At 47.0% G+C, this 25,440-nt stretch overlaps 1 protein-coding gene across 1 annotated transcript; it reads left to right on the top strand.

The window, feature by feature from the left end:
* The first annotated feature begins 20,701 nt into the window (after positions 1-20,701).
* LOC106379083 lies at positions 20,702-24,008 on the top strand. Its single transcript, XM_048771541.1, has 2 exons — positions 20,702-22,139; positions 22,264-24,008. The coding sequence occupies exons 1-2, from the start codon at positions 20,702-20,704 to the stop codon at positions 24,006-24,008; spliced, it is 3,183 nt and encodes a 1,060-aa protein (XP_048627498.1).
* The last annotated feature ends 1,432 nt before the right edge of the window (positions 24,009-25,440 follow it).

Here is a 25,440-nt window from a genome sequence, read left to right as displayed (position 1 = left end):
CAACGTGCTGATATGTGTACTGATGGACAGCCACGGACGTCCTGTGTGTGCTGTTGGACACAGACGGACACACACGGACACACACGGACAGCCACGGACGTCCTGTGTGTGCTGGCGGACAGCCACGGACGTCCTGTGTGTACTGAACAGACAGCCCACGTGGGCCAAAAATCACCCAAACAGTCCACGGGAAGGGTCAGGGTGCTGAGTCCAAGGACCAACGTGCTGATATGTGTACTGATGGATAGCCACAGACTTCCTGTGTGTGCTGACGGACACACACGGACACACACGGACAGCCACAGACGTCCTGTGTGTGCTGACGGACACACACGGACGTCATGTGTGTGCTGACGGACACCCACAGACGTCCAATGTGTACTGAACAGACAGCCTAAGTGGGCCAAAATCACCCGAACAGTCCACGGGAAGGATCAGCGTGCTGAGTCCAAGGACCAACGTGCTGATATGTGTACTGATGGACAGCCAAGGACGTCCTGTGTGTGCTGACAGACACACATGGACACAGACGTCCTGTGTGTGCTGACGGACACCCACAGACGTTCTGTGTGTGCTGACGGACACCCACGGACGTCCTGTGTGAACTGAACAGACAGCCTACGTGGGCCAAAATCACCCAAACAGTCCACGGGAAGGGCCAGCCTGCTGAGTCCAAGGACCAGCGTGCTGATATGTGTACTGATGGACAGCCACAGACGTCCTGTGTGTGTTGACGGACACAGACGGACACACACGGACACACACGGAGAGCCACAGACGTCCTGTGTGTGCTGGCGGACACCCACGGACGTCCTGTGTACTGAACAGACAGCCCACGTGGGCCGAAATCACCCAAACAGTCCACGGGAAGGGCCAGCATGCTGAGTCCAAGGACCAACATGCTGATATGTGTACTGATGGACAGCCACTGACGTCCTGTGTGTGCTGACGGACACAGACGGACACACACGGACAGCCACGGACGTCCTGTGTGTGCTGGCGGACAGCCACGGACGTCCTGTGTGTACTGAACAGACAGCCCACGTGGGCCAAAAATCACCCAAACAGTCCACGGGAAGGGTCAGGGTGCTGAGTCCAAGGACCAACGTGCTGATATGTGTACTGATGGACAGGCACGGACGTCCTGTGTGTGCTGTTGGACACAGACGGACACACACGGACACACACGGACAGCCACGGACGTCCTGTGTGTGCTGGCGGACAGCCACAGACGTCCTGTGTGTACTGAACAGACAGCCCACGTGGGCCAAAAATCACCCAAACAGTCCACGGGAAGGGTCAGGGTGCTGAGTCCAAGGACCAACGTGCTGATATGTGTACTGATGGACAGCCACGGACTTCCTGTGTGTGCTGACGGACACACGCGGACACACACGGACACACACGGACAGCCACAGACGTCATGTGTGTGCTGACGGACACACACGGAGGTCATGTGTGTGCTGACAGACACCCACAGACGTCCAATGTGTACTGAACAGACAGCCTAAGTGGGCCAAAATCACCCGAATAGTCCACGGGAAGGATCAGCGTGCTGAGTCCAAGGACCAATGTGCTGATATGTGTACTGATGGACAGCCAATGACGTCCTGTGTGTGCTGACAGACACACATGGACACAGACGTCCTGTGTGTGCTGACGGACACCCACAGACATTCTGTGTGTGCTGACAGACACCCACGGACGTCCTGTGTGAACTGAACAGACAGCCCACGTGGGCCAAAATCACCCAAACAGTCCACGGGATGGGCCAGCCTGCTGAGTCCAAGGACCAGTGTGCTGATATGTGTACTGATGGACAGCCACGGACGTCCTGTGTGTGCTGACGGACACAGACGGACACACACGGACAGCCACGGACGTCCTGTGTGTGCTGGCGGACAGCCACGGACGTCCTGTGTGTACTGAACAGACAGCCCACGTGGGCCAAAAATCACCCAAACAGTCCACGGGAAGGGTCAGGGTGCTGAGTCCAAGGACCAACGTGCTGATATGTGTACTGATGGACAGGCACGGACGTCCTGTGTGTGCTGTTGGACACAGACGGACACACACGGACACACACGGACAGCCACGGACGTCCTGTGTGTGCTGGCGGACAGCCACATACGTCCTGTGTGTACTGAACAGACAGCCCACGTGGGCCAAAAATCACCCAAACAGTCCACGGGAAGGGTCAGGGTGCTGAGTCCAAGGACCAACGTGCTGATATGTGTACTGATGGACAGCCACGGACTTCCTGTGTGTGCTGACGGACACACGCGGACACACACGGACACACACGGACAGCCACAGACGTCATGTGTGTGCTGACGGACACACACGGAGGTCATGTGTGTGCTGACAGACACCCACAGACGTCCAATGTGTACTGAACAGACAGCCTAAGTGGGCCAAAATCACCCGAATAGTCCACGGGAAGGATCAGCGTGCTGAGTCCAAGGACCAATGTGCTGATATGTGTACTGATGGACAGCCAATGACGTCCTGTGTGTGCTGACAGACACACATGGACACAGACGTCCTGTGTGTGCTGACGGACACCCACAGACATTCTGTGTGTGCTGACAGACACCCACGGACGTCCTGTGTGAACTGAACAGACAGCCCACGTGGGCCAAAATCACCCAAACAGTCCACGGGATGGGCCAGCCTGCTGAGTCCAAGGACCAGTGTGCTGATATGTGTACTGATGGACAGCCACAGACGTCCTGTGTGTGCTGGCGGACACCCACGGACGTCCAGTGTACTGAACAGACAGCCCACGTGGGCCAAAATCACCCGAACAGTCCACGGGAAGGGTCAGCGTGCTGAGTCCAAGGACCAACGTGCTGATATGTGTCCTGATGGACAGCCACGGACGTCTTGTGTGTGCTGACCGACACACGAACACACATGGACAGCCACGGACATCCTGTGTGTGCTGACGGACACACACGGAAGTCCTGTGTGTGCTGGCGGACATCCACGGACGTCCTGTGTGTACTGAACAGACAGCCCACGTTGGCCAAAATCACCCAAACAGTCCACGGGAAGGGTCAGTGTGCTGAGTCCAAGGACCAACTTGCTGATATGTGTACTGGTGGACAGCCACAACACACACGGACAACCGCGGACAACCACGGACGTCCTGTGTGTGCTGACGGACACACACAAACGTCCTCTGTGTTCTGACGGACACCCACGGACGTCCTGTGTGTTCTGAACAGACAGCCCACGTGGGCCAAAATCACCCGAACAGTCCACGGGAAGGGCCAGCATGCTGAGTCCAACGACCAACGTGCTGATATGTGTACTGATGGGCAGCCACAGACGTCCTGTGTGTGCTGACGGACACACACGGACACACACTGACAGCCATGGACATCCTGTGTGTGCTGACGGACACACACGGACGTCCTGTGTGTGCTGGCGGACACCCACGGACGTCCTGTGTGTACTGAACAGACAGCCCACGTGGGCCAAAATCACACAAACAGTCCACGGGAAGGGTCAGCCTGCTGAGTCCAAGGACCAACTTGCTGGTATGTGTACTTATGGACAGCCACGGACACACACGGACAACCACGGACGTCCTGTGTGTGCTGAACAGATAGCCCACGTGGGCCAAAATCACCCGAACAGTCCACGGGAAGGGCCAGCGTGCTGAGTCCAAGGACCAAAGTGCTGATATGTGTACTGATGGCCAGCCACAGACGTCCTGTGGGTGCTGACGGACACACACGGACACACACTGACAACCATGGATGTCCTGTATGTGCTGACGGACACCCATGGACGTCCTGTGTGTGCCACCGGACACCCACGGATGTCCTGTGTATACTGAACTGACAGCCCACGTGGGCCAAAATCACCCGAACAGTCCACGGGAAGGGTCAGCGTGCTGAGTCCAAGGACCAACGTGCTGATATGTGTCCTGATGGACAGCCACGGACGTCTTGTGTGTGCTGACGGACACACGAACACACATGGACAGCCACGGACATCCTGTGTGTGCTGACGGACACACACGGAAGTCCTGTGTGTGCTGGCGGACATCCACGGACGTCCTGTGTGTACTGAACAGACAGCCCACGTTGGCCAAAATCACCCAAACAGTCCACGGGAAGGGTCAGTGTGCTGAGTCCAAGGACCAACTTGCTGATATGTGTACTGGTGGACAGCCACAACACACACGGACAACCGCGGACAACCACGGACGTCCTGTGTGTGCTGACGGACACACACAAACGTCCTCTGTGTTCTGACGGACACCCACGGACGTCCTGTGTGTTCTGAACAGACAGCCCACGTGGGCCAAAATCACCCGAACAGTCCACGGGAAGGGCCAGCATGCTGAGTCCAACGACCAACGTGCTGATATGTGTACTGATGGGCAGCCACAGACGTCCTGTGTGTGCTGACGGACACACACGGACACACACTGACAGCCATGGACATCCTGTGTGTGCTGACGGACACACACGGACGTCCTGTGTGTGCTGACGGACACCCACGGACGTCCTGTGTGTACTGAACAGACAGCCCACGTGGGCCAAAATCACACAAACAGTCCACGGGAAGGGTCAGCCTGCTGAGTCCAAGGACCAACTTGCTGGTATGTGTACTTATGGACAGCCACGGACACACACGGACAACCACGGACGTCCTGTGTGTGCTGAACAGATAGCCCACGTGGGCCAAAATCACCCGAACAGTCCACGGGAAGGGCCAGCGTGCTGAGTCCAAGGACCAAAGTGCTGATATGTGTACTGATGGCCAGCCACAGACGTCCTGTGGGTGCTGACTGACACACACGGACACACACTGACAACCATGGATGTCCTGTATGTGCTGACGGACACCCATGGACGTCCTGTGTGTGCCACCGGACACCCACGGATGTCCTGTGTATACTGAACTGACAGCCCACGTGGGCCAAAATCACCCGAACAGTCCACGGGAAGGGCCAGCATGCTGAGTCCAAAGACCAGCATGCTGATATGTGTACTGATGGACAGCCACGGACGTCCTGTGTGTGCTGTCGGACACACAAGGACACACACGGACACATACGGACAGCCACTGACGTCCTGTGTGTGCTGACGGACAGCCACGGACGTCCTGTGTGTGCTGGCGGACAGCCACGGACGTCCTGTGTGTGCTGGCGGACACCCACGGACGTCCTGTGTGTACTGAACAGACAGCCCACATGGGCTAAAATCACCCAAAGAGTCCAGGGGAAGGGCCAGCGTGCTGAGTCCAAAGACCAGCGTGCTGATATGTGTACCGATGTACAGCCACTGACGTTCTGTGTGTGCTGATGGACACACACGGACACACACGGACAGCCACAGACGTCCTGTGTGAGCTGACGGGCACACACGGACGTCCTGTGCGTATTGAACAGACAGCCCACATGGGTCAAAATCACCCGAGAAGCCAAAAATTCAAAAATTAATATTTTTGAAGAACCTTTTTTTTTTTGAATTATACAGAGGTATCCTGGCCTCACATAAGTGATCCAGACTAGTCACGTGTTGCCACGTGTCGGTTTTTTTTGAAGAAACTTTTCTGAAAGGAAACATCAAAAATATGTCAACAAAGAGTTTAAGATGTCAAGTGTTGATCAAAAGTTGCTGTAGACATCCGTTTAGACCAAGAAACCTCAAAAGATGCAAAAGACATGGTTAGAAGCAAAAAAAATCATGAAAATGTACCAGAAAATAGCTTTAACCATTCTTATGAAGCATGCAAAAAATCAGATTTAAATTCGAAGTATTTTTTTTACATTAAAAATACTCCCGGAACACAACCAATGTCTACTTGTGACAGACTGAAAAAAAGTGTTTTGTCTATATAAGGGGTAGGCACTCTTCTGAGCCTACCCTCAGTACCCGAAGGGGTATGTATTGTTGGACTGCTCGGTCCAACACTATTTATGGCTGGGTTGAGGTCGATGGCCGGATTGTCTCCGGTTAATTTTCCGGTGAATTTTCTGGTACCTTTTCCGGCGAGTTTTCCGGCGGACCGTTTTGCCCCTAACTTCAAATTTTCGCGCTTGTGTGGTCTTGGCCTGGTTTCATCCGCCTTCCAGTTGCTCTTTTGATTACATCTCAAGAGTGGTTGGAAAGATTGATGTTAGCGGGGCAAATGAACATTCGGCGTATGAGTGGTGATTGGATAGCTAGTGTTCGTAGGCTCTGTGCTCGCGCACCCAACTACAGACCAACTATCCTCCTCAGTTTCTTCACTAGCATAGTTTTATGCTTGTTGAACTGATCCGGGGCCTGTGTTGCGTACCTATCTGGAAAGAAATTGTTAAGCTTTGCTTAAAATGTTGTTTGCGGCATCTCCTTCAGTGGGGAAGTCGTGAACACATAAGCCGGCACTTGTGATCCTTGCGTCTTTGCATAATTTATGAATTGTTCGCAAAGGTGAATAAGCTGTTTGCTGAGATCTCAGTTGCGGAAATATTATGGCGGTGACTTGAAGAAATTCTGTCCCGCTAAGCACGTTTGTCTCCGGATAAAAGATGACTGTCAAGTCTGCGTCTGTTCCCACTTTCCATGTGTTTGCAGGAATATGACGTGGTCTTGCCCTGATTTATGAATGCTACCTGGTTGATCCTGCCAGTAGTCATATACTTGTCTCAAAGATTAAGTCATGCATGTGTAAGTATGAACGAATTCAGACTGTGAAACTGCGAATGGCTCATTAAATCAGTTGTAGTTTGTTTGATGGTAACTACTACTCGGATAACCGTAGTAATTCTAGAGATAATACATGCAACAAACCCCGACTTCTGGAAGGGATGCATTTATTAGATAAAAGGTCGATGCGGGCTCTGCCTGTTGCTCTGATGATTCATGATAACTCGACAGATCGCATTGCCTTAGTGCTGGCGACTCATCATTCAAATTTCTGCCCTATCAACTTTCGATGGTAGGATAGTGGCCTACCATGGTGGTAACGGGTGACGGAGAATTAGGGTTCGATTCCGGAGAGGGAGCCTGAGAAACGGCTACCACATCCAAGGAAGGCAGCAGGCGCACAAATTACCCAATCCTGACATGGGGAGGTAGTGACAATAAATAACAATACCGGGCTCTTTTAGTCTGGTAATTGGAATGAGTACAATCTAAATCCCATAACGAGGATCCATTGGAGGGCAAGTCTGGTGCCAGCAGCCGCGGTAATTCCAGCTCCAATAGCATATATTTAAGTTGTTGCAGTTAAAAAGCTCGTAGTCGAACCTTGGGATGGGTCGCCCGGTCCTCCTTCGGTGAGCACCGGTCGGCTTGTCTCTTCTGTCGGCGATATGCTCCTGGCCTTAACTGGCCGGGTCGTGCCTCCGGCGCTGTTACTTTGAAAGAAATTAGAGTGCTCAAAGCAAGCCTACGGTCTGTATACATTAGCATGGGATAACATCATATGATTTCGATCCTATTCTGTTGGTCATCGGGATCGGAGTAATGATTAACAGGGACAGTCGGTGTAATAACCCTCACGAGCAGAGAGAATTTTGGTCGAGAAAATTCTTTAAGATCAATTTGAAAATTGATCGATCAGAATTTAAATAAAAATCGACACGGTGAATTAATCTCTCAACGGGGCTGTCTTTTGGTCGAAAAACCATCTCTTGATGGTTCTGGTCGAGTGTTAATTATTATTGTCGATTTTTATTCATGCTGGGAGAGTTTATTCAGAGCAGGACGAGATTCGAATGATGAAAAATATTTAGTCGAAACAGTCCAAAAAATATCGACAAAACTCTTAAAATTATTTCTGAACAGTCACATGTCTTGCACCTTCTAGCCTACTTGCTTCCTCAGTAATTAGGTCACATGACATGCACCTACTTACTTACCTGCTTGCTCATTAGAATTCACATGCTGGTCACAAGCTGTTTGCTTCAGCTGCTTGTATCTTTCTTCATGGAAGGGAAATGTTCAGCTGCTTGTGCTGCTTGGTGTGCTGAAGCATGTCACCAGCTGTCTAAACTCAGCTTAGTCTTTTGTGGGAGCACACACTCATCTGAAGCAACTCCTTATGATATAAAATACCCTCTTCTCTCCTCTGGACGTCCTGTTACTGCAAGAAAAAGCAGAGAAAAATTCAGAGAGAAAGATAGAAATAAGAGAGAAAAATCTGTGAGAAAAATTAGTTGAAAAATTCAGAAAAAAATTCAGAGAAGAGAATTGAGAAAAGATGAGCCTTTCACACCATTCTGTGACTTTATCCAGTGTGTTCTCGTGTGGTTAAGGGCTCAAGGTTTGGTGTCCAAGAGTTTAGAATCACCCAAGTTCTTTAGCCTTGGATTTTATCGGTAAGAACATATGGGTTTGATGAGATCAGTTTTGCTTGAGCTTCAGTTCTTGTTAGGTAACCAAAACGATTTGGTCTGTTTCTGATCTTGAACCTATCATGGATATCTTGTCCTGATCAGGTTAGACGTGTGTTCAGCTTGAAGTTTATATCAACCAAGTACATCTTAAAGCTTGAGGAAATCGGTAAGCCATAGCTACTAGTTCAGAGAAGTTTTGTTTGGAACAAGTGGACTGATTTGTTAAGCTTCCTGTCTAGATTAGTTTTTTTAAACATGTATGTGGATTGATTGGTTCAGTTATGTCACTTAGCTATTTTTTTTAAGGCTTAGCTGAACTGAATTATCCTTCAACCGAACTGAACTGCTTTGAACTAAGCTGAGTAGAGTTTCTGTTGGAATCGACCTGACTGATCTTGTATCCACACATTCTGAATCAGGAGTGAAATAGAGTGTTATTAGTTGAGCTCGATTTTAGTCTTCCCTAGCCAATATCATGGAATCAAAGGTGAGTCTAGATAGATGAGTAATGAGTAGTGAATAAATATTTCTTGATTGAACGTACTGAATGTAGTGATTGATAGGCTTTGTCTCTTGATCAATATTTAATCGGTGAGGTGTTTACTTAGTGTAAACACTTAATAAATATTTATGAATGATCATAGAGGTTTATTCCAAACCTTAGTACTTGTTCTCAAGTACCAATACATATGTATAGTATTGAATATGTAAGTATAAATCATTTGAAGTCTTATTGTATACTCACTCTCCCGAAAGTTCCCGCATTACCATGAATTGTTCCTGCGATACGGAACAAGATCACGAAGACACGATGATGGGGTCGCACCCTGGAGGCCGTGTAACTGCATGCAGCGTTAGATGTTCGATCATGGAATATCTAATGGAGATGGTAGTTATATTTATTTCCCTGCTAGGCTCAGTTAGCCTTGGTGGTTTTCCGGGTTTAGTCTATATATATATATAAGAATGAGTCAATGGCGGGTCGTGGAGATGATGTTTAAGATAAGATTCACATCGATGGAATGATAAGCCTTATATATGTATTTTTATCAGTTATGGAATATATTTTCACTGCATACAGATGGAGTTGATTGCTTGAGATATTATTAATATATGTTGGGGTGCGGACTAGGCTCACTGAGTAAACTAGTTACTCATGACTCATTTGTGATGCAGGTAACCAGTAGGCGGGAGACCTTAGTCTAGGACAGGAAGGAACATCATTAGCCAGTGGTAGTTTTATTATCCTTGCAAAGTCGTTTTGATATTTCTTATGTATAAGATTTATTGACCGAAAACCTCGAGGTTAATTTATAACAAATTTTGTAAGATGCTTTTAAATGATATATAAAGAATGTTTTTTTTTTAAGTACGGGTTCCATATGATATTAGTCCTTGTCCGGACGAACTAACTATCGATTATTGCTTTTTCGGGTTGAAAGGCCTACAGTGATATCTGATAGGAGCGTTGGTGTTCTTTGGTTGTTAGTCTAAGTTTATCGGAAGTTTTCTGAGAACCTCGGATCGACCATCGAGGAACATAGACCGTGTCAATTTCGGTCATCTACGATCGGGGGTGTCAGAGTCGGTGTAATAACCCTCATGAGCCAATAAATTTTTCGTCGAGAAAAATCCCGCTCGACCAGTTTTTAGTTGGTTCAACAAGGATTAATAAAAATAAAGATCGACCCGGTAGATTAATTTCTCGAAGGGACTGTCTTGTGGTTGAAAGACCTTCACTTGATAGTTTGGTCGAGTCTTAATATTTTGGTCGAATTTTTATTAAACTGGAAGAGATTTTCCGAGAGCAAGACGAGAGCCGAAGACAAGGAATATTTGGTTGAAAAATTATTGAAAATTATCAACCAACTGCTACAATTAATTTTGGACCAGACTCATGTCTTCCACCAGCCTGCTTGCTCAGTCTTTAATCACATGACTTGCACCTGCCTGCTTGCTTAGCTTCTTCAGTAACTGTCACATGACAATCACAAGCTGCCTGCTTGCCTTGTTTCTTGGTCGGATCAGTTCTCTAAGTGGTGATATAGTTCAGATTTTGAGTAATTTCGGTTTGAATCAACCTCTTAGAACCACCAGCTATGATGTTCTGATATGGATTTGATTAAACCAATTTGAACTCAGTCTGATCTTTTCCTGAACTTTGGGTAGACTGACTAGAACCAAGCTGAACTGGTATAGTTGAGTGGAACCAAGTTTGAACTGATCTGATCTAAGGTGTTAAAGCATGAACCAAACTGATCTTGTAGTCATTCACTTCAGTTTCAGGTCAGAGGTGGAGTAAGGCCTTAGGTATCCAACCAGTTCCAAGACTAATCTCTTAGGTGAGTCTAGATATATGTTGAGATTGATTAAGATAGTAAAGTCTCTCAAGTTTATAAGAGTGGTGTTGTGTAAACTTATTGTGAACTATACATAAGGGTAATCAAAATGTTAAAGTAAGGTTAATCCTCACCTTAGTACTTGTGAACAAGTACTAATCTTAACTATGAAATAATCATGGTTTAATTAAGGATTAATCTTGGTTTAATTAAGGATTAATCTTGGTTTAATTAAGAATTAATCTGAAATTAATTTAAGAGTAATCATGATTAATTAAGTACTAATCTTGGATTAATTAAAGATTAATATGAGATTAATTGAGCATTAATCTAGGATTAATTAAGAGTTAATTATGATTAATTAAGGATTAATTATGGATTAATTTTGGAATAATTATGGAAGTAAAAGCATGTGAATTCTTGTTATATTCACTATCCCTTAAGCCCCCGCATTACCGTGACTTGGTCCTGCGAACGGAACAAGGTCATGAAGACACGATGATGGGGTAGCTCCCTGGAGACCGTGTACTGCATGACGATGCAGTGTCGGATTGTCCATACCGGACATTCGACAATGATGGTGATGCTAACTCACTAATCTCGGTTAGCCTTAGTGGTTTCTCGGGTCTAGTATATATATTGTATTATATGAGTATGGTAATGGGCGGGTGTTGTGGAAGTGATGTTTAAAATAAGAATTCACAATGTTGATCGATATTAAAGTATAGTACTAGTACTTGCATGATCATTATATCCATTTGATAATTGTTTGGTTTATTATTGATTGTGTTTTGATTCTAGATTCACTGAGTAAACTAGTTGCTCATGACTCATTCGTGTGTGCAGGTAACCCTTAGGCGGGAGACACTTTACTCTTTTGGACGGAAGGAGCGGCCAACCAGCGGTAGTATTTTGTTGTCCTTGCAACATACCTTTTGATGTATATTTACTTACAACGTTGTTGGGCGATAGGCCGTAGGGTAAACTATAACACTTTGTAAGATGTTTAAAGTAAATAAATAATGTATAAAAGATGTTTATAAATCACGAGTTCTCATATGATATTAGTCCTTGTCCGGGACGAACTAACTATCGAATATTGCTTTATCGGGTTGAAAAGCCTAGAGTAATTGTAAGACCCGATCCTGGATTCCTCAATCCAACCAGACCGCGGCCTCACTTAACAACACAACCAGTTCCATCTTTAATATTTAAGTTCAAGTGTTAAATATTTCTAAGTCTTTTTCAGAGTTTTGGAGGTTCCAACATTCACACTTAAATAATCAAGCAACAACTAATGCAAATAGATATTTCATAGATATTAACCAAGGTTCATACATCATTCATCATCCTAATAAATAGAATACACACTAGAATCGCATAAGTTCACAAGTTGCACAATAGGCTACAATAATCACACAATTTTCAGAATCAACCCAATCACCACACATCTTCCCATGGCCGCGGTCCTCATGGTGCTTTTCCCTTACCACGGTCCATTTCTGGTCCTGGATCCAACACAAACAACACACAATCGCAAGGTTAGATTACAAAACAAGAATCAATCACATTGCATGGTCGGATCCAATCTAATCAAGAACAATCATCAAAAATGTCAAATCTGACCCCTCTCAAAAGAGATCCAAATACCAAATAAAATTCATGAAAACTCATGATAATTCAGAAGAAAATATTCCCATAAACAGATTCAAAAGAATCGGCTCAGATCATAGTGATCTCGGCCATGAACAGCCCACACAAGAACAAGGGACTTTCATGGGGATTTGATCAGGCCAAGGCCTTAAGATCAATGGATCCTTCCCTGTAACATCATAAAACAATCCATAGCACCACATATATGAAGAAACAGAGTAGAAGAAGTCAGAGTAAGGAGTGGCCAATCGATCCAAACCGGCCAGGCTCACACGGCCATCATCCGCGGCCTTGTCCGGTTACTCTTGGCCACACCTCTCACCTTAGGAGTTCGGTCTCCAGGGGCGACTTCCTTCTCTTTCTCCTTTGCCTTCTCCTTGTCTTTCTGTCTCAAATCCATTCTCTTGATCACACGCCCAAACACACCAGGAACACTCAAGAGCAATCTCTTGGATCAAATCGGCCAATCCAAGGTTTGTGTCTCTCTTTCTCTCTTGAATTTTCTCTGTGTTTCTCTCTGTGTCTAGTTGAGTAAAAATCGACCAGTCTGGCAGAAATGAGAGGGAGAAGACGATTTAAACTGTCCCCAACCGCCTGGGCGAACAGTTACCAACCAATCACATCCCTTCTTCCCAAAACTGCCCCATAACCGCCCCATAACCGCCCATTGGCGGTTTCTCCCCTTTTCTTCCTTTGGCAAATCGATCACTGAGCCTCAGCTCACACTCTGGAAGTTTGCCCACTCCCTGTCCCAAGCCTAAGACCCATTTGGTCGAACCGTCCTGCACCCGGACCATCGGCTCGCCCAGTAACCGTTCCGGACTCGCCCACACTGATCCGAACCAAAACGCACCGTTCACCGGATTGAGCTGACCTCTAGCTGTTCCCAGCTGAGTGAGCTAGTTCTCCAGCTCCTGTGAGCTGAACAGATCTTGGTGAACTGAATACCAGCTGAACCGAGCTGATTGAACTCAAACCAACACTCGTCCAGCTGCCTAAACACTCACCCAGCTCCTTTACCCTTGTTTCCATCGTATCCTGGTTAAGTCTCAACTGACTGATGCCCTTAACCTTCATTCAGGGCCATGATACGCTTGTCTTAAGGTCTAGTGACCTGACTGGTGCGTCTCCCCGCACCATGGCCCGTCCGGCCGATCCTATCTAGGATCGGGGACATGACAAGTCTCCCCCACTAACTTGGGATTCGTCCTCGAATCCATGTTAAGTGTTTCCTCAGGAAGAAATTGTCTATACCAATCTGGATACATAGCTTTCATTTTTGCTTCTGTTTCCCAAGTGATGAGGTCTTTACCATTGTAATCCCACACCACTTTGATCATGGGGACTGTCTTCTTTCTCATAGCTTTCTCTGACCGATCCACAATCCGAACCGGCAAAGTTTCCAAAGTCAGGTCCTTACCAAGGTCAGCAGGAACCTCGGGCAAGACAATGTCTTGTTCAGACAAGCATTTCCGGAGTTGGGATACATGGAACACATTGTGGTATGCATCCATTGCTGATGGCAAGTCCAACTTGTATGCCACTGCACCCACTCTCTCTATGATTCTGAATGGACCCAAGTACCTAGGATCCAGTTTCTTTCGTCCAGAAACCCTGGTCCTACCCTTAAAGGTAATCATCTTGAGATACACCAGGTCATTGACCTCAAACTCAAGATGTTTCCTACGCTTGTCTGCATAGCTCTTTTGGCGGTCCTGCGCCTTTTTCATCTTCTCTTTGACCATCCTGATCCTCTCAGTGGTCTGTTCTACAATCTCAGGACCCAACATGCTACGCTCCCCCACTTGGGTCCAGCATAGGGGTGTCCTGCACGGCCTACCATACAAAGCCTCATATGGCGACATACCAATGCTTGTATGGAAGCTGTTGTTATAAGCAAATTCCACTAAGGGTAAGTGTTTTTCCCAAGACTCTCCCCAATCTAACACACATGCCCTTAGCATATCCTCCAAGGTTTGGATTGTCCTTTCAGACTGCCCATCCGTTTGAGGATGATAAGATGTGCTCATATTCACTCTGGTTCCCAAGGCCTTTTGGAAAGCCTGCCAGAAATAAGATGTAAATCTTGGATCCCTATCCGAGACAATGCTTGCTGGAACACCATGCAACCTCACTATCTCGTCTATGTACACTTGCACAATCCTGTCGACCCCATCACCTTTCTTGATGGGCAGGAAATGAGCCGACTTGGTCAGCCGATCAACCACAACCCATACCGCATCTTTCTTATTCCTGGTTGTGGGAAACCCAGTCACAAAATCCATTGTGATGTGATCCCATTTCCATTCTGGTATGGGTAGGTTCTGGAGTAGACCACTGGGAACCTGATGTTCTGCCTTCACCAGTTGACAAGTAGGACACTTAGCCACCCACTCTGCAACATCAGATTTCATTCTCACCCAATGGTAGTACCTTTTTAGATCCCTATACATCTTGTTCAGTCCAGGATGAACTGAAAACTTAGACTTATGAGCCTGTCTCATAATCTCTTCTTTGAGTTCCTTATCATTAGGAACACTGACCCTCCCATTGACCAAGATGGTACCATTCTCAGTTGTCTGGTACTCAGTCTTGTCATTGGCGGCTACCTTCTTTAGGTTTTCATCCAGGCCCTGTGCTTGCCTGATCCTGGTCAGGAGATCGGCCTGGTTCACTGCCTCCAACCCCAATGGCTCTTCTGAACCAACCAAGGTGTTGAGGTTCAAGGACCTGATCATCCCTTCCAGTTCATCCGCCTCCCTCTCAGATGACACTTCAGCCCTTCTGCGGCTCAAAGCATCAGCCACTAGGTTAGCTTTCCCAGGATGATAAGCTATGTCCAGATCATAATCTGCAACAAACTCCATCCATCGCCTCTGCCTTAAGTTTAACTCAGGCTGAGTGAATATGTACTTCAAGCTTTTATGGTCTGTGAGTATTTGCACCTTGGCACCATAAAGATATGATCTCCATATCTTTAATGCAAATACTACAGCAGCCATCTCCAAATCATGAGTCGGATAGTTACCCTCATGCTTCCTTAGCTGTCTGGAAGCATAGGCTATCACCTTCCCATGTTGTGTCAAAACACAACCAAGACCAGTTATGGATGCATCCGTATACACCACATAAGGCTGATCAGCCTCAGGCAACACCAGGACAGGTGCATTAGTCAACATGTTCTTGAGTGCTGCAAAACTTTCCTCACACTCCTCAGACCATGTGAACCTCACGTCCTTGCCTGTCAGCTTAGTCATAGGTTGAGCTATGCTCGAGAACCCCTTGACATATTTCCTGTAATAACCAGCCAACCCCAAGAAGCTTCTAACTTCCGTAGCATTCTTTGGCTGTGGCCATTCCTGAATACATTTGATCTTATCTTGATCCACTGAGACTCCTTTATCAGACACCACATGTCCAAGGAACCCAATGCTCTTCTGCCAGAAGCTACACTTGCTTAGCTTAGCAAAGAGCTTCTGTTCTCTCAGGCGGCCCATCACCGCCCTAAGGTGTCTTTCATGGTCCTCCTTTGTCTTGGAATACACGAGTATATCATCAATGAAGATGATCACAAACTCGTCCAAGTATTCCCTGAAGATGCCGTTCATCATCTTCATGAATGCAGCAGGTGCATTGGTCAGTCCGAACGGCATAACCACAAACTCATAGTGGCCATACCTGGTCCGGAACGCTGTCTTTCTCACATCATCTGGTGCAATGGGGATCTGATGATACCCAGAGGCCAGGTCAATCTTGGAGAACCACTTGGCTCCACGGAGTTGATCTAACAACTCATCAATCCTGGGTAAAGGGTACTTGTTCTTCACAGTCACCCTGTTCAAACCCCTATAATCAATGCACAACCTAAAGCTACCATCCTTTTTCTTAACAAATAGGACTGGTGCTCCCCAAGGTGATACACTAGGGCGTATGAACCCCTTCTCAAGCAACTCCTCAAGTTGCTTCTTCAGCTCTGCCATCTCAGCTGGTGCCATTCTATATGGACTTTTTGATAATGGGGCCGTTCCAGGTTCCAATTCAATGATGAATGGGTCAGCCCTATCAGGGGGAATGCCCTGTAGTGCCCCAAACACATCCTGAAATTCCCGAACCAACGGTATACCCTCTGGGTCACAGGCCCCTACAACCTCATCAGTGTAAATGGTAGCCAAAAAGGCCTCACAACCATTTCCAAGCATCCGTTCTACTTGGACTGCTGAAACCACCAAACTACAAGAGGTTGGCTTGATTCCTTGGTACTTAATCGGGGGTCCAAACTCGTTCTCAAGTTGCACCCTTCCCCGGTGACAATCTAGAGTTGCCCGATACTTTCCCAACCAGTCCATGCCCAAGATCACTTCATGATGCTTGAGGGGGACAACAATCAGATCTATAGGCATCGGCCTATCCAAGATCACCACAGGGATGTCCTTAACCAGACCGAGTGAGTTCATAACTTGCCCTCCGGCCGCACTCACTCGTTCAGGACCATCCCATGCTCCATACTGGAACAAACCTTTTCCTATCATACTTGGACTCACAAAACTATGTGTAGCTCCAGTATCAAATAATGTGTGTGTTTCCACACCACCAATACTTAAGGTCCCTACACAAGACCCATCAAAGTATATCTATCCATCCTAGATTCCATACCATGCAATTCTACTGGAATTGTAAAAGTAGTAGTCTAGAATGTTACCAGTGATCGCTTGGAAAGGCTGAGTCCCAACCACCTCCTTGGATAGCTCATACACACGAGGTGTTGAGGTCTGGCCTCGTCCCTGGACTGGCCTGCTAGCCTCCCCACGTCCCTTACTTTGGTTGCCTTGCAGCTTAGGGCAGTCCCTGCGGTAGTGGCCCTTCTGGCCGCAGTGGTGACAGGTCCTGGACTCACCCAACGGACTTGGACAATCCTTGGCTGAGTGATCCATCTTACCACATCGAGTACAGGCACCCATGGCCTTCCAGCACTCTCCACCGTGGTATCGTCCACACTTAGGGCACTCTGACCTACCACTTGAGGTTTTACCCTCCTCGGTCGAGTCCCTCTTCCTCTTCTTGTCACCACTCTGACCCGAGGATACCACCACACTCTTCATCTTCTGCTTACCCTCCTCGGTGAGGTTGGTCTCCAGCAAGGCCATCCTCTCAACCAACTCAGAAACCGTGTGGAACTTACAAACAGAACAGTAGGTTCGAAGTTCCACCCTTAGGCCTCGGATGAACCTTCGGACTTGAACCTTCTCATCCTCCAGTTCTCTTCCCACATACCTCCTGAGTCGGTTGAACTCTTCTTCATACTCACGAACAGTCCTCCGTCCCTGAGTCAAGTCCAGGAACTTGGACTCCAAACGATCCCACGCCTCAGCAGGAAAGTACTTATGGTTGAACTCAACCTCAAAGTCAGCAAAGTGCTCAATGGTACCATTGGTACGCTTGTCCAAAGCTAACCACCAATTATGTGCATCTCCCTCCAGGAAGTGTACGGCTATGTCCTTCTGGTAATCCTCAGGACATCGTGTGGACTTGAAGTTTCGAACCAACCTGGTTCTCCACTCGTCCGCCTCCATAGGATCAACACTTCCAGCAAAGTGTTTGGTCCCCAACTTGGAGATATGCTCCAGCACCTTCAGGTAGTCCATACCATGCACTGGCCTGACCGGTGGGTCTATCTCAATCACCTCAGCCACACGGCCAGCACCAACATCAGCCGCTCCAGCAGCAACCCGAACCGGGGGATTAGCCTGTCCCACGGACGAGTTCACCAATGGTGTGAACGCCTGTGTCAAGGAGGCTATCTGAGCTCCCATGATCTGCATAGCCTCCACCAAGCCCCTTATGGTCGGCTCAATGACCTCCTCGGCACCAGTGACCCGAACATTGTTTGCATCAACATTCTGGCCACTCCCAGCACCAACGTTGGACGACCCAGTATCGTCTCCATGGACTTCCTCTTGCTGCTCGTCCACATTAGTTTCATTAACCTCAGTAGGAAGAGTTGGACCCACTGGAAGTCCGGTTGCATTGTCCACCTGCTCCACCAGAGCGGGTAGCACTGTGGTTGGAATGGTTCCAGCTGGTAACACTCCGGTCTGTTCAGCACCATCCTGCCCCACTGCTCCAGACGCTCCAGTTGCCTCCTTTCCTTTCCGAGATTTGTACCTTCTTGTACCCTTAGGAGTTACAAACACAAACAAAAGGTTAGTCCAAAACTGAACACACAAACCTCAATCACTCCTAAGTTAATCAGTACAAAAGATTACTTAGAACCCAACTATCTCACCATGAGTCCAAACGGCCAAGTGTGTGGTGAACCAATAACCCAACAAATCCTAGAATCAAGAATGCTCTGATACCAACTTGTAAGACCCGATCCTGGATTCCTCAATCCAACCAGACCGCGGCCTCACTTAACAACACAACCAGTTCCATCTTTATATTTAAGTTCAAGTGTTAAATATTTCTAAGTCTTTTTCAGAGTTTTGGAGGTTCCAACATTCACACTTAAATAATCAAGCAACAACTAATGCAAATAGATATTTCATAGATATTAACCAAGGTTCATACATCATTCATCATCCTAATAAATAGAATACACACTAGAATCGCATAAGTTCACAAGTTGCACAATAGGCTACAATAATCACACAATTTTCAGAATCAACCCAATCACCACACATCTTCCCATGGCCGCGGTCCTCATGGTGCTTTTCCCTTACCACGGTCCATTTCTGGTCCTGGATCCAACACAAACAACACACAATCGCAAGGTTAGATTACAAAACAAGAATCAATCACATTGCATGGTCGGATCCAATCTAATCAAGAACAATCATCAAAAATGTCAAATCTGACCCCTCTCAAAAGAGATCCAAATACCAAATAAAATTCATGAAAACTCATGATAATTCAGAAGAAAAATATTCCCATAAACAGATTCAAAAGAATCGGCTCAGATCATAGTGATCTCGGCCATGAACAGCCCACACAAGAACAAGGGACTTTCATGGGGATTTGATCAGGCCAAGGCCTTAAGATCAATGGATCCTTCCCTGTAACATCATAAAACAATCCATAGCACCACATATATGAAGAAACAGAGTAGAAGAAGTCAGAGTAAGGAGTGGCCAATCGATCCAAACCGGCCAGGCTCACACGGCCATCATCCGCGGCCTTGTCCGGTTACTCTTGGCCACACCTCTCACCTTAGGAGTTCGGTCTCCAGGGGCGACTTCCTTCTCTTTCTCCTTTGCCTTCTCCTTGTCTTTCTGTCTCAAATCCATTCTCTTGACCACACGCCCAAACACACCAGGAACACTCAAGAGCAATCTCTTGGATCAAATCGGCCAATCCAAGGTTTGTGTCTCTCTTTCTCTCTTGAATTTTCTCTGTGTTTCTCTCTGTGTCTAGTTGAGTAAAAATCGACCAGTCTGGCAGAAATGAGAGGGAGAAGACGATTTAAACTGTCCCCAACCGCCTGGGCGAACAGTTACCAACCAATCACATCCCTTCTTCCCAAAACTGCCCCATAACCGCCCCATAACCGCCCATTGGCGGTTTCTCCCCTTTTCTTCCTTTGGCAAATCGATCACTGAGCCTCAGCTCACACTCTGGAAGTTTGCCCACTCCCTGTCCCAAGCCTAAGACCCATTTGGTCGAACCGTCCTGCACCCGGACCATCGGCTCGCCCAGTAACCGTTCCGGACTCGCCCACACTGATCCGAACCAAAACGCACCGTTCACCGGATTGAGCTGACCTCTAGCTGTTCCCAGCTGAGTGAGCTAGTTCTCCAGCTCCTGTGAGCTGAACAGATCTTGGTGAACTGAATACCAGCTGAACCGAGCTGATTGAACTCAAACCAACACTCGTCCAGCTGCCTAAACACTCACCCAGCTCCTTTACCCTTGTTTCCATCGTATCCTGGTTAAGTCTCAACTGACTGATGCCCTTAACCTTCATTCAGGGCCATGATACGCTTGTCTTAAGGTCTAGTGACCTGACTGGTGCGTCTCCCCGCACCATGGCCCGTCCGGCCGATCCTATCTAGGATCGGGGACATGACAGTAATATCCGATAGGAGTGTCTCTGTTCTTTGGTTGTTGGTCTAAGGTGATCGGATTTATTTCGAGAACCTCGGGTCGACCATCAGGGAACATTGACCGTGTCATTTCTGGTTATCTACGATCGGGGGTGTCACAAAGGTGGTATCAGAGCATTGTTATACGATGCTAGAATGGGACTTGTTTCAAAAAACTTTCGAGTCAAAAATGTGTCTCAAGGATAATTAGGATATGCTGGTTTGTTCCTTCTTTTAGGAATTGATAGACCTGGGTAGAAACTTACCATGATCTTTTGTTGCAGATGCCACCGAGACAGGCACATCGGGGTGGACATTATCTACCGATACCTATTTCATCATCTTCAGACTCCTCGCCGCCATCTACTCCGGCACCACTTCCGACTCCTAGCTTTGAGGCTACACCTTCAGGCTCTAGCTTTGAGACTGACCCATCTGAAGGGTCATATGATCAGACACCGGAGCACATTCCTTTGTCTCCAGACCCATACTTTATGGACATCGAGGTGGATGTGGTACACGATAGTCCAGTGCATGGAGATCATCCCGCAGCTCCTGCATCTCCTGCCGCTGATATTCCACCGGCCCCTGCCGCACCTATTCTGGCAGCACAACCTCAACCAGCGGCAACCGATCCAGCTATGATAGCACTTCTGGAACTGATGGCTGAGATGGTGAATTTGCAATATCAAGCACTGAATGCACAGCGAGAAGCACAGCGTGCTCAGCCAGCTCCAGTACCTACTACTTCTCACCCGGACTTCCTGAAGATAGTCATGATTATGAAGAACATGGGGACGAAGCATTACCAGGGAGGCACTGATCCCTTTGAAGCTGATGCGTGGCTTCACAATCTCGAGCAGAAGTTTGCTGCAACCCGTTGTCCGGAAGAATTTAAAAAAGACGTGGCTGTTTACTATTTAGAGAAGGACGCCATCAGTTGGTGGTTATGCGTAGAGAGGAACTTTGGAGACTTCAATCTGAGTTGGGCTGACTTCCGTACAGCGTTCATTCGAAAGTACTTCCCATCGGAAGCCCGTGATCGATTGGAGACTAAATTCATGGAGCTAGTTCAGGGAGGATTATCTGTTAGGAAGTATGAGGCAGAGCTCACCCGTCTCAGGAAGTATGTCCACTATGGTCGAGAGGACGAGATGATGATTATCCGTAAGTTCCTTCGAGGACTTGACCCATATATCAGGAGCAGACTTGAGGCAGTAGAGTTTCATCGGCTTGCTGATCTTGTTGAGCGTGCTGTGAACGTTGAGGAGGCCATTGCTGCTGAGAGAGCTTCTTCTAGCAATGCCGCACAACCTAGACGTCCATCTGTTCCGTTCCAGCCTCAGCTGCATTCTGCTATGCAGCGAGGACGAGGAGGTAGAGCTTTTCGGGGAGGTCGTTCTGGTGGTTCTAGACCTAGAACCCCGACTTGTTTCACTTGTGGCCAGCTGGGCCATGTTAGGAGGGATTGTCCGACTGTGGGACAGTTCCAACCGGCTGTACCATCGCACATCACTTGTTTCATGTGTGGAGAGCGCGGACATTACGCGACATCATGTCCACGCACTCATCTTGCTCAGCCTGTTGTTTCGAGTGCTCAACCCGCCAGACCAGTTAACCCACCTTTACCCTTACCTCCTGCTAAGCGTCAAGCCACTGCTGGTAGGGCTTACGCTTTAGAGTTACCAGGACCATCCGGACCACCTCAGGGTCCAATTTCAGGTTTGTTTTCTTACCCAATTGAGTGTTGCATAATATTTTAATGATTTGTGAATTAGTGATATAAAAAAATAAAATAATAAAAGTGGTTGAGTAAGTAATTGACGGTAAAGTCAATTATTGACAGGGACTTTGCTTGTGGGTGGAATATCCGCCCACATCCTTTTCGATTCAGGAGCAACACATAGTTTTGTAGCTCCCGAAGTAGCATCCCAATTCGATGGAGAATTCACTAAGGTGAATCTATCCATTCCCGTGCTAACTCCCGGAGATCAAGTTCTTGAAACTGAAGGCTGTATTCTAAGAGTTCCAATCATTATCCAAGATATGGTTTTTCCGGCTGATTTGTTAGTTCTCCCCTTAGAGAGGTACGAGGTTATCTTAGGGATGGATTGGCTGTCAAGTTACCGAGCTCACCTTGATTGTGGTCGAGGAAAGATTGTTTTCGAGAGAGATACCCAACCCTCTTTAGCTTACCATGGCATAGTACCAAGTGATGGAGCGTCATTAGTGTCAGCATTGAGAATTGAAAACCTTTTGGAGAAGGGTGAAGAAGTATACTTAGTGACCTTAGTTGCTGGACTAGTAGAAGACGAGAAAGAGCAGAACATGGAAGAAATACCAGTAGTCAGAGAATATGAGGACGTGTTTAAGGCATTAGAGGGATTGCCGCCGTCTAGGAGTAACCCCTTTAGTATAACCTTAGAACCCGGATCAGCTGCAATAGCAAAGGCACCATACCGAATGGCACCAGCAGAACTCGCTGAGTTGAAGCAGCAGCTAGCTGATTTGTTAGATAAAGGTTTCATACGTCCTAGTTCATCACCATGGGGAGCACCCGTGCTATTTGTAAAGAAGAAAGACGGAAGCATGCGGTTATGTATTGATTATCGTGGAATCAATAACGTAACCATAAAAGACAAGTACCTACTCCCAAGAATTGATGAGCTATTAGACCAGTTACAAGGCGCAAGCTGGTTTTCAAAGATTGATTTAGCTTCAGGTTATCATCAGATTCCGATTTCCGAAGCCGATATCATGAAGACTGCCTTTAGAACCCGCTATGGACACTTTGAGTTCGTAGTAATGCCTTTTGGTCTTACCAATGCCCCGGCTGCATTTATGCGACTGATGAATGAAGTATTTCAGGATTACCTGGATGAGTTTGTTATCATATTCATTGACGACATCCTCATATATTCCCGAAGTGCAGAAGAACACGAAAGGCATCTACGACTAGTTTTGGAGCGTCTCCGAGATCAAAAGCTTTTTGCTAACCTTAGTAAATGTCGTTTCTGGAAAAGAGAAGTTGGCTTCTTAGGACATCGAGTGTCAGAAGAAGGAGTTGCCGTCGATCCAGAAAAGATAGCTGCTATTAAGGAATGGCCGCATCCGACTTCTGTTACCGAGATTCGAAGTTTTCTCGGATTGGCCGGCTATTACAGAAAGTTTGTCCAAGAATTTGCAAGCGTATCAAAGCCTTTGACTCGTCTTACCGGTAAAGGGATTGCTTATGAATGGAGTATAGAAACCGAGAAAGCATTCGAAAAGTTAAAAGAAGCTTTGACCACTGCACCTATCTTAGCATTGCCTAAGCCTAACCAACCATACACCGTGTATACGGATGCATCTCATGTTGGTTTAGGTTGTGTGCTGATGCAGGACGATAAGGTAATCGCCTATGCATCTAGGCAATTAAGAAAGCATGAAGTGAATTATCCGACACATGACCTAGAGATGGCTGCAGTAGTATTTGCCCTTCGGATTTGGCGATCGTACTTGTATGGTGAGAAGATCAAAGTGTTCACTGACCAAAAAAGCCTTAAGTATCTTTTCACTCAACCTGATTTGAACCTAAGGCAAAAACGATAGATGGAGTTCATAGCTGATTACGACATGCAGATCCTATATCATCCAGGAAAAGCCAACGTTGTTGCTGATGCGTTGAGTAGAAGGAAAGTTGATGTAGATATTGAAAAAGAACTCCAGAACCTGGAAGCGGAATTCAAGATGATTAGTTTGGCTGCCTTAGAAGGAGAGGAAATAGAACCTCTAGGACTACAAGCAGTAAGCCAAGCTGGTTTACTTTCACGTATCCGAGAATATCAAATGAGAGATGTGAACCTGAAGAAGATACGAGAGCAGTTGAATGAAGGAAACATCGGAGGATATCAAGTTGCAAGTGATGGAACTTTGTTACTCAATGGTCGAGTAACTGTTCCGAAAGGAGAAGGACTTCAAGAGGAGATTCTAAGGACTGCACACCATTCTCTCTTAAGTATTCATCCCGGGAGCACAAAGATGTATCGAGATATCAGAAGATATTACCACTGGCCAGGGATGAAGAGAGATGTTGCCATATGGGTTTCCCAGTGTCAGAGTTGCCAGCGGATAAAAGCTGAACACCAAGTCCCAGGTGGCTTACTTCAAAGCCTACCTATCCCTGAATGGAAATGGGATGCAGTAGCGATGGACTTTATTTCTGGTTTACCTCGAGCACCCGGCCGTGGGAATGATGCAGTTTGGGTGATTGTCGATCGTCTTACCAAATCTGCTCATTTCCTACCAATGAAACTTACAGACAAAGTTGAGACGTTAGCAGAGCTGTATTTGGAGGAAATAGTAAAGCTTCATAGGGTACCAGCAAATATAGTTTCAGACCGAGACCCGCGCTTTACAGCTGAATTTTGGCGAGCCTTTCAACAAGCCTTGGGAACTGATTTGCATATGAGTACAGCGTTTCATCCAGAAACCGATGGCCAAACCGAAAGAACCATTAGAACTCTGGAAGATCTGTTAAGGTTGTGTATCTTAGACTGGAATGGTCCGTGGGAAAAGTTTTTGCCGCTGATAGAATTCTCCTACAACAATAGCTACCACTCTAGTATTGGTATGTCACCATACAAAGCATTGTATGGTCGACCTTGTAGAACGCCAGTATGTTGGGCAGAAGTTGGTGAGAGAAGAATTCTTGGTCCAGAAATAGTAGATGAGGCTGCAGAAAAAGTAAGGATAATTCAAGCCAATATGAAGAAGGCTCAAGACCGACAAAAGAAGTATGCAGACCGCGGTAGAAGAGAAGTCATTTTTGCAGTAAATGATTTAGTCTTCTTGAAAGTAGCTGCACAAAAAGGAAAGGATCGATTTGGAAAAATTGGGAAGCTAGCTACTCGTTACATTGGGCCGTACCAAATTGTCGCTAGAGTTGGAGAAGTAGCCTATAGACTAGAACTTCCACACGATATGCCTATGCATCCGGTATTTCATGTGTCGATGCTGCGTAAGCATATACCAGATCCGAATA

This window comes from Brassica napus, unplaced genomic scaffold, assembly GCF_020379485.1.
Source record: "Brassica napus cultivar Da-Ae unplaced genomic scaffold, Da-Ae ScsIHWf_1200;HRSCAF=1717, whole genome shotgun sequence".
Classification (NCBI taxonomy): domain Eukaryota; kingdom Viridiplantae; phylum Streptophyta; class Magnoliopsida; order Brassicales; family Brassicaceae; genus Brassica; species Brassica napus.
The sequence above is the reverse complement of the archived record's forward strand: the minus strand, read 5'-3'. Positions and strand labels throughout refer to the sequence as shown.

Excerpts from the sequence above, each read along its gene's own strand:
- LOC106379083 (XM_048771541.1), top strand. The coding sequence starts at position 20,702 with ATGCCACCGAGACAGGCACATCGGGGTGGACATTATCTACCGATACCT. Across the intron at positions 22,140-22,263 it reads ACCTCAGGGTCCAATTTCAG|GGACTTTGCTTGTGGGTGGA; the intron begins GTTTGTTTTCTT and ends AATTATTGACAG.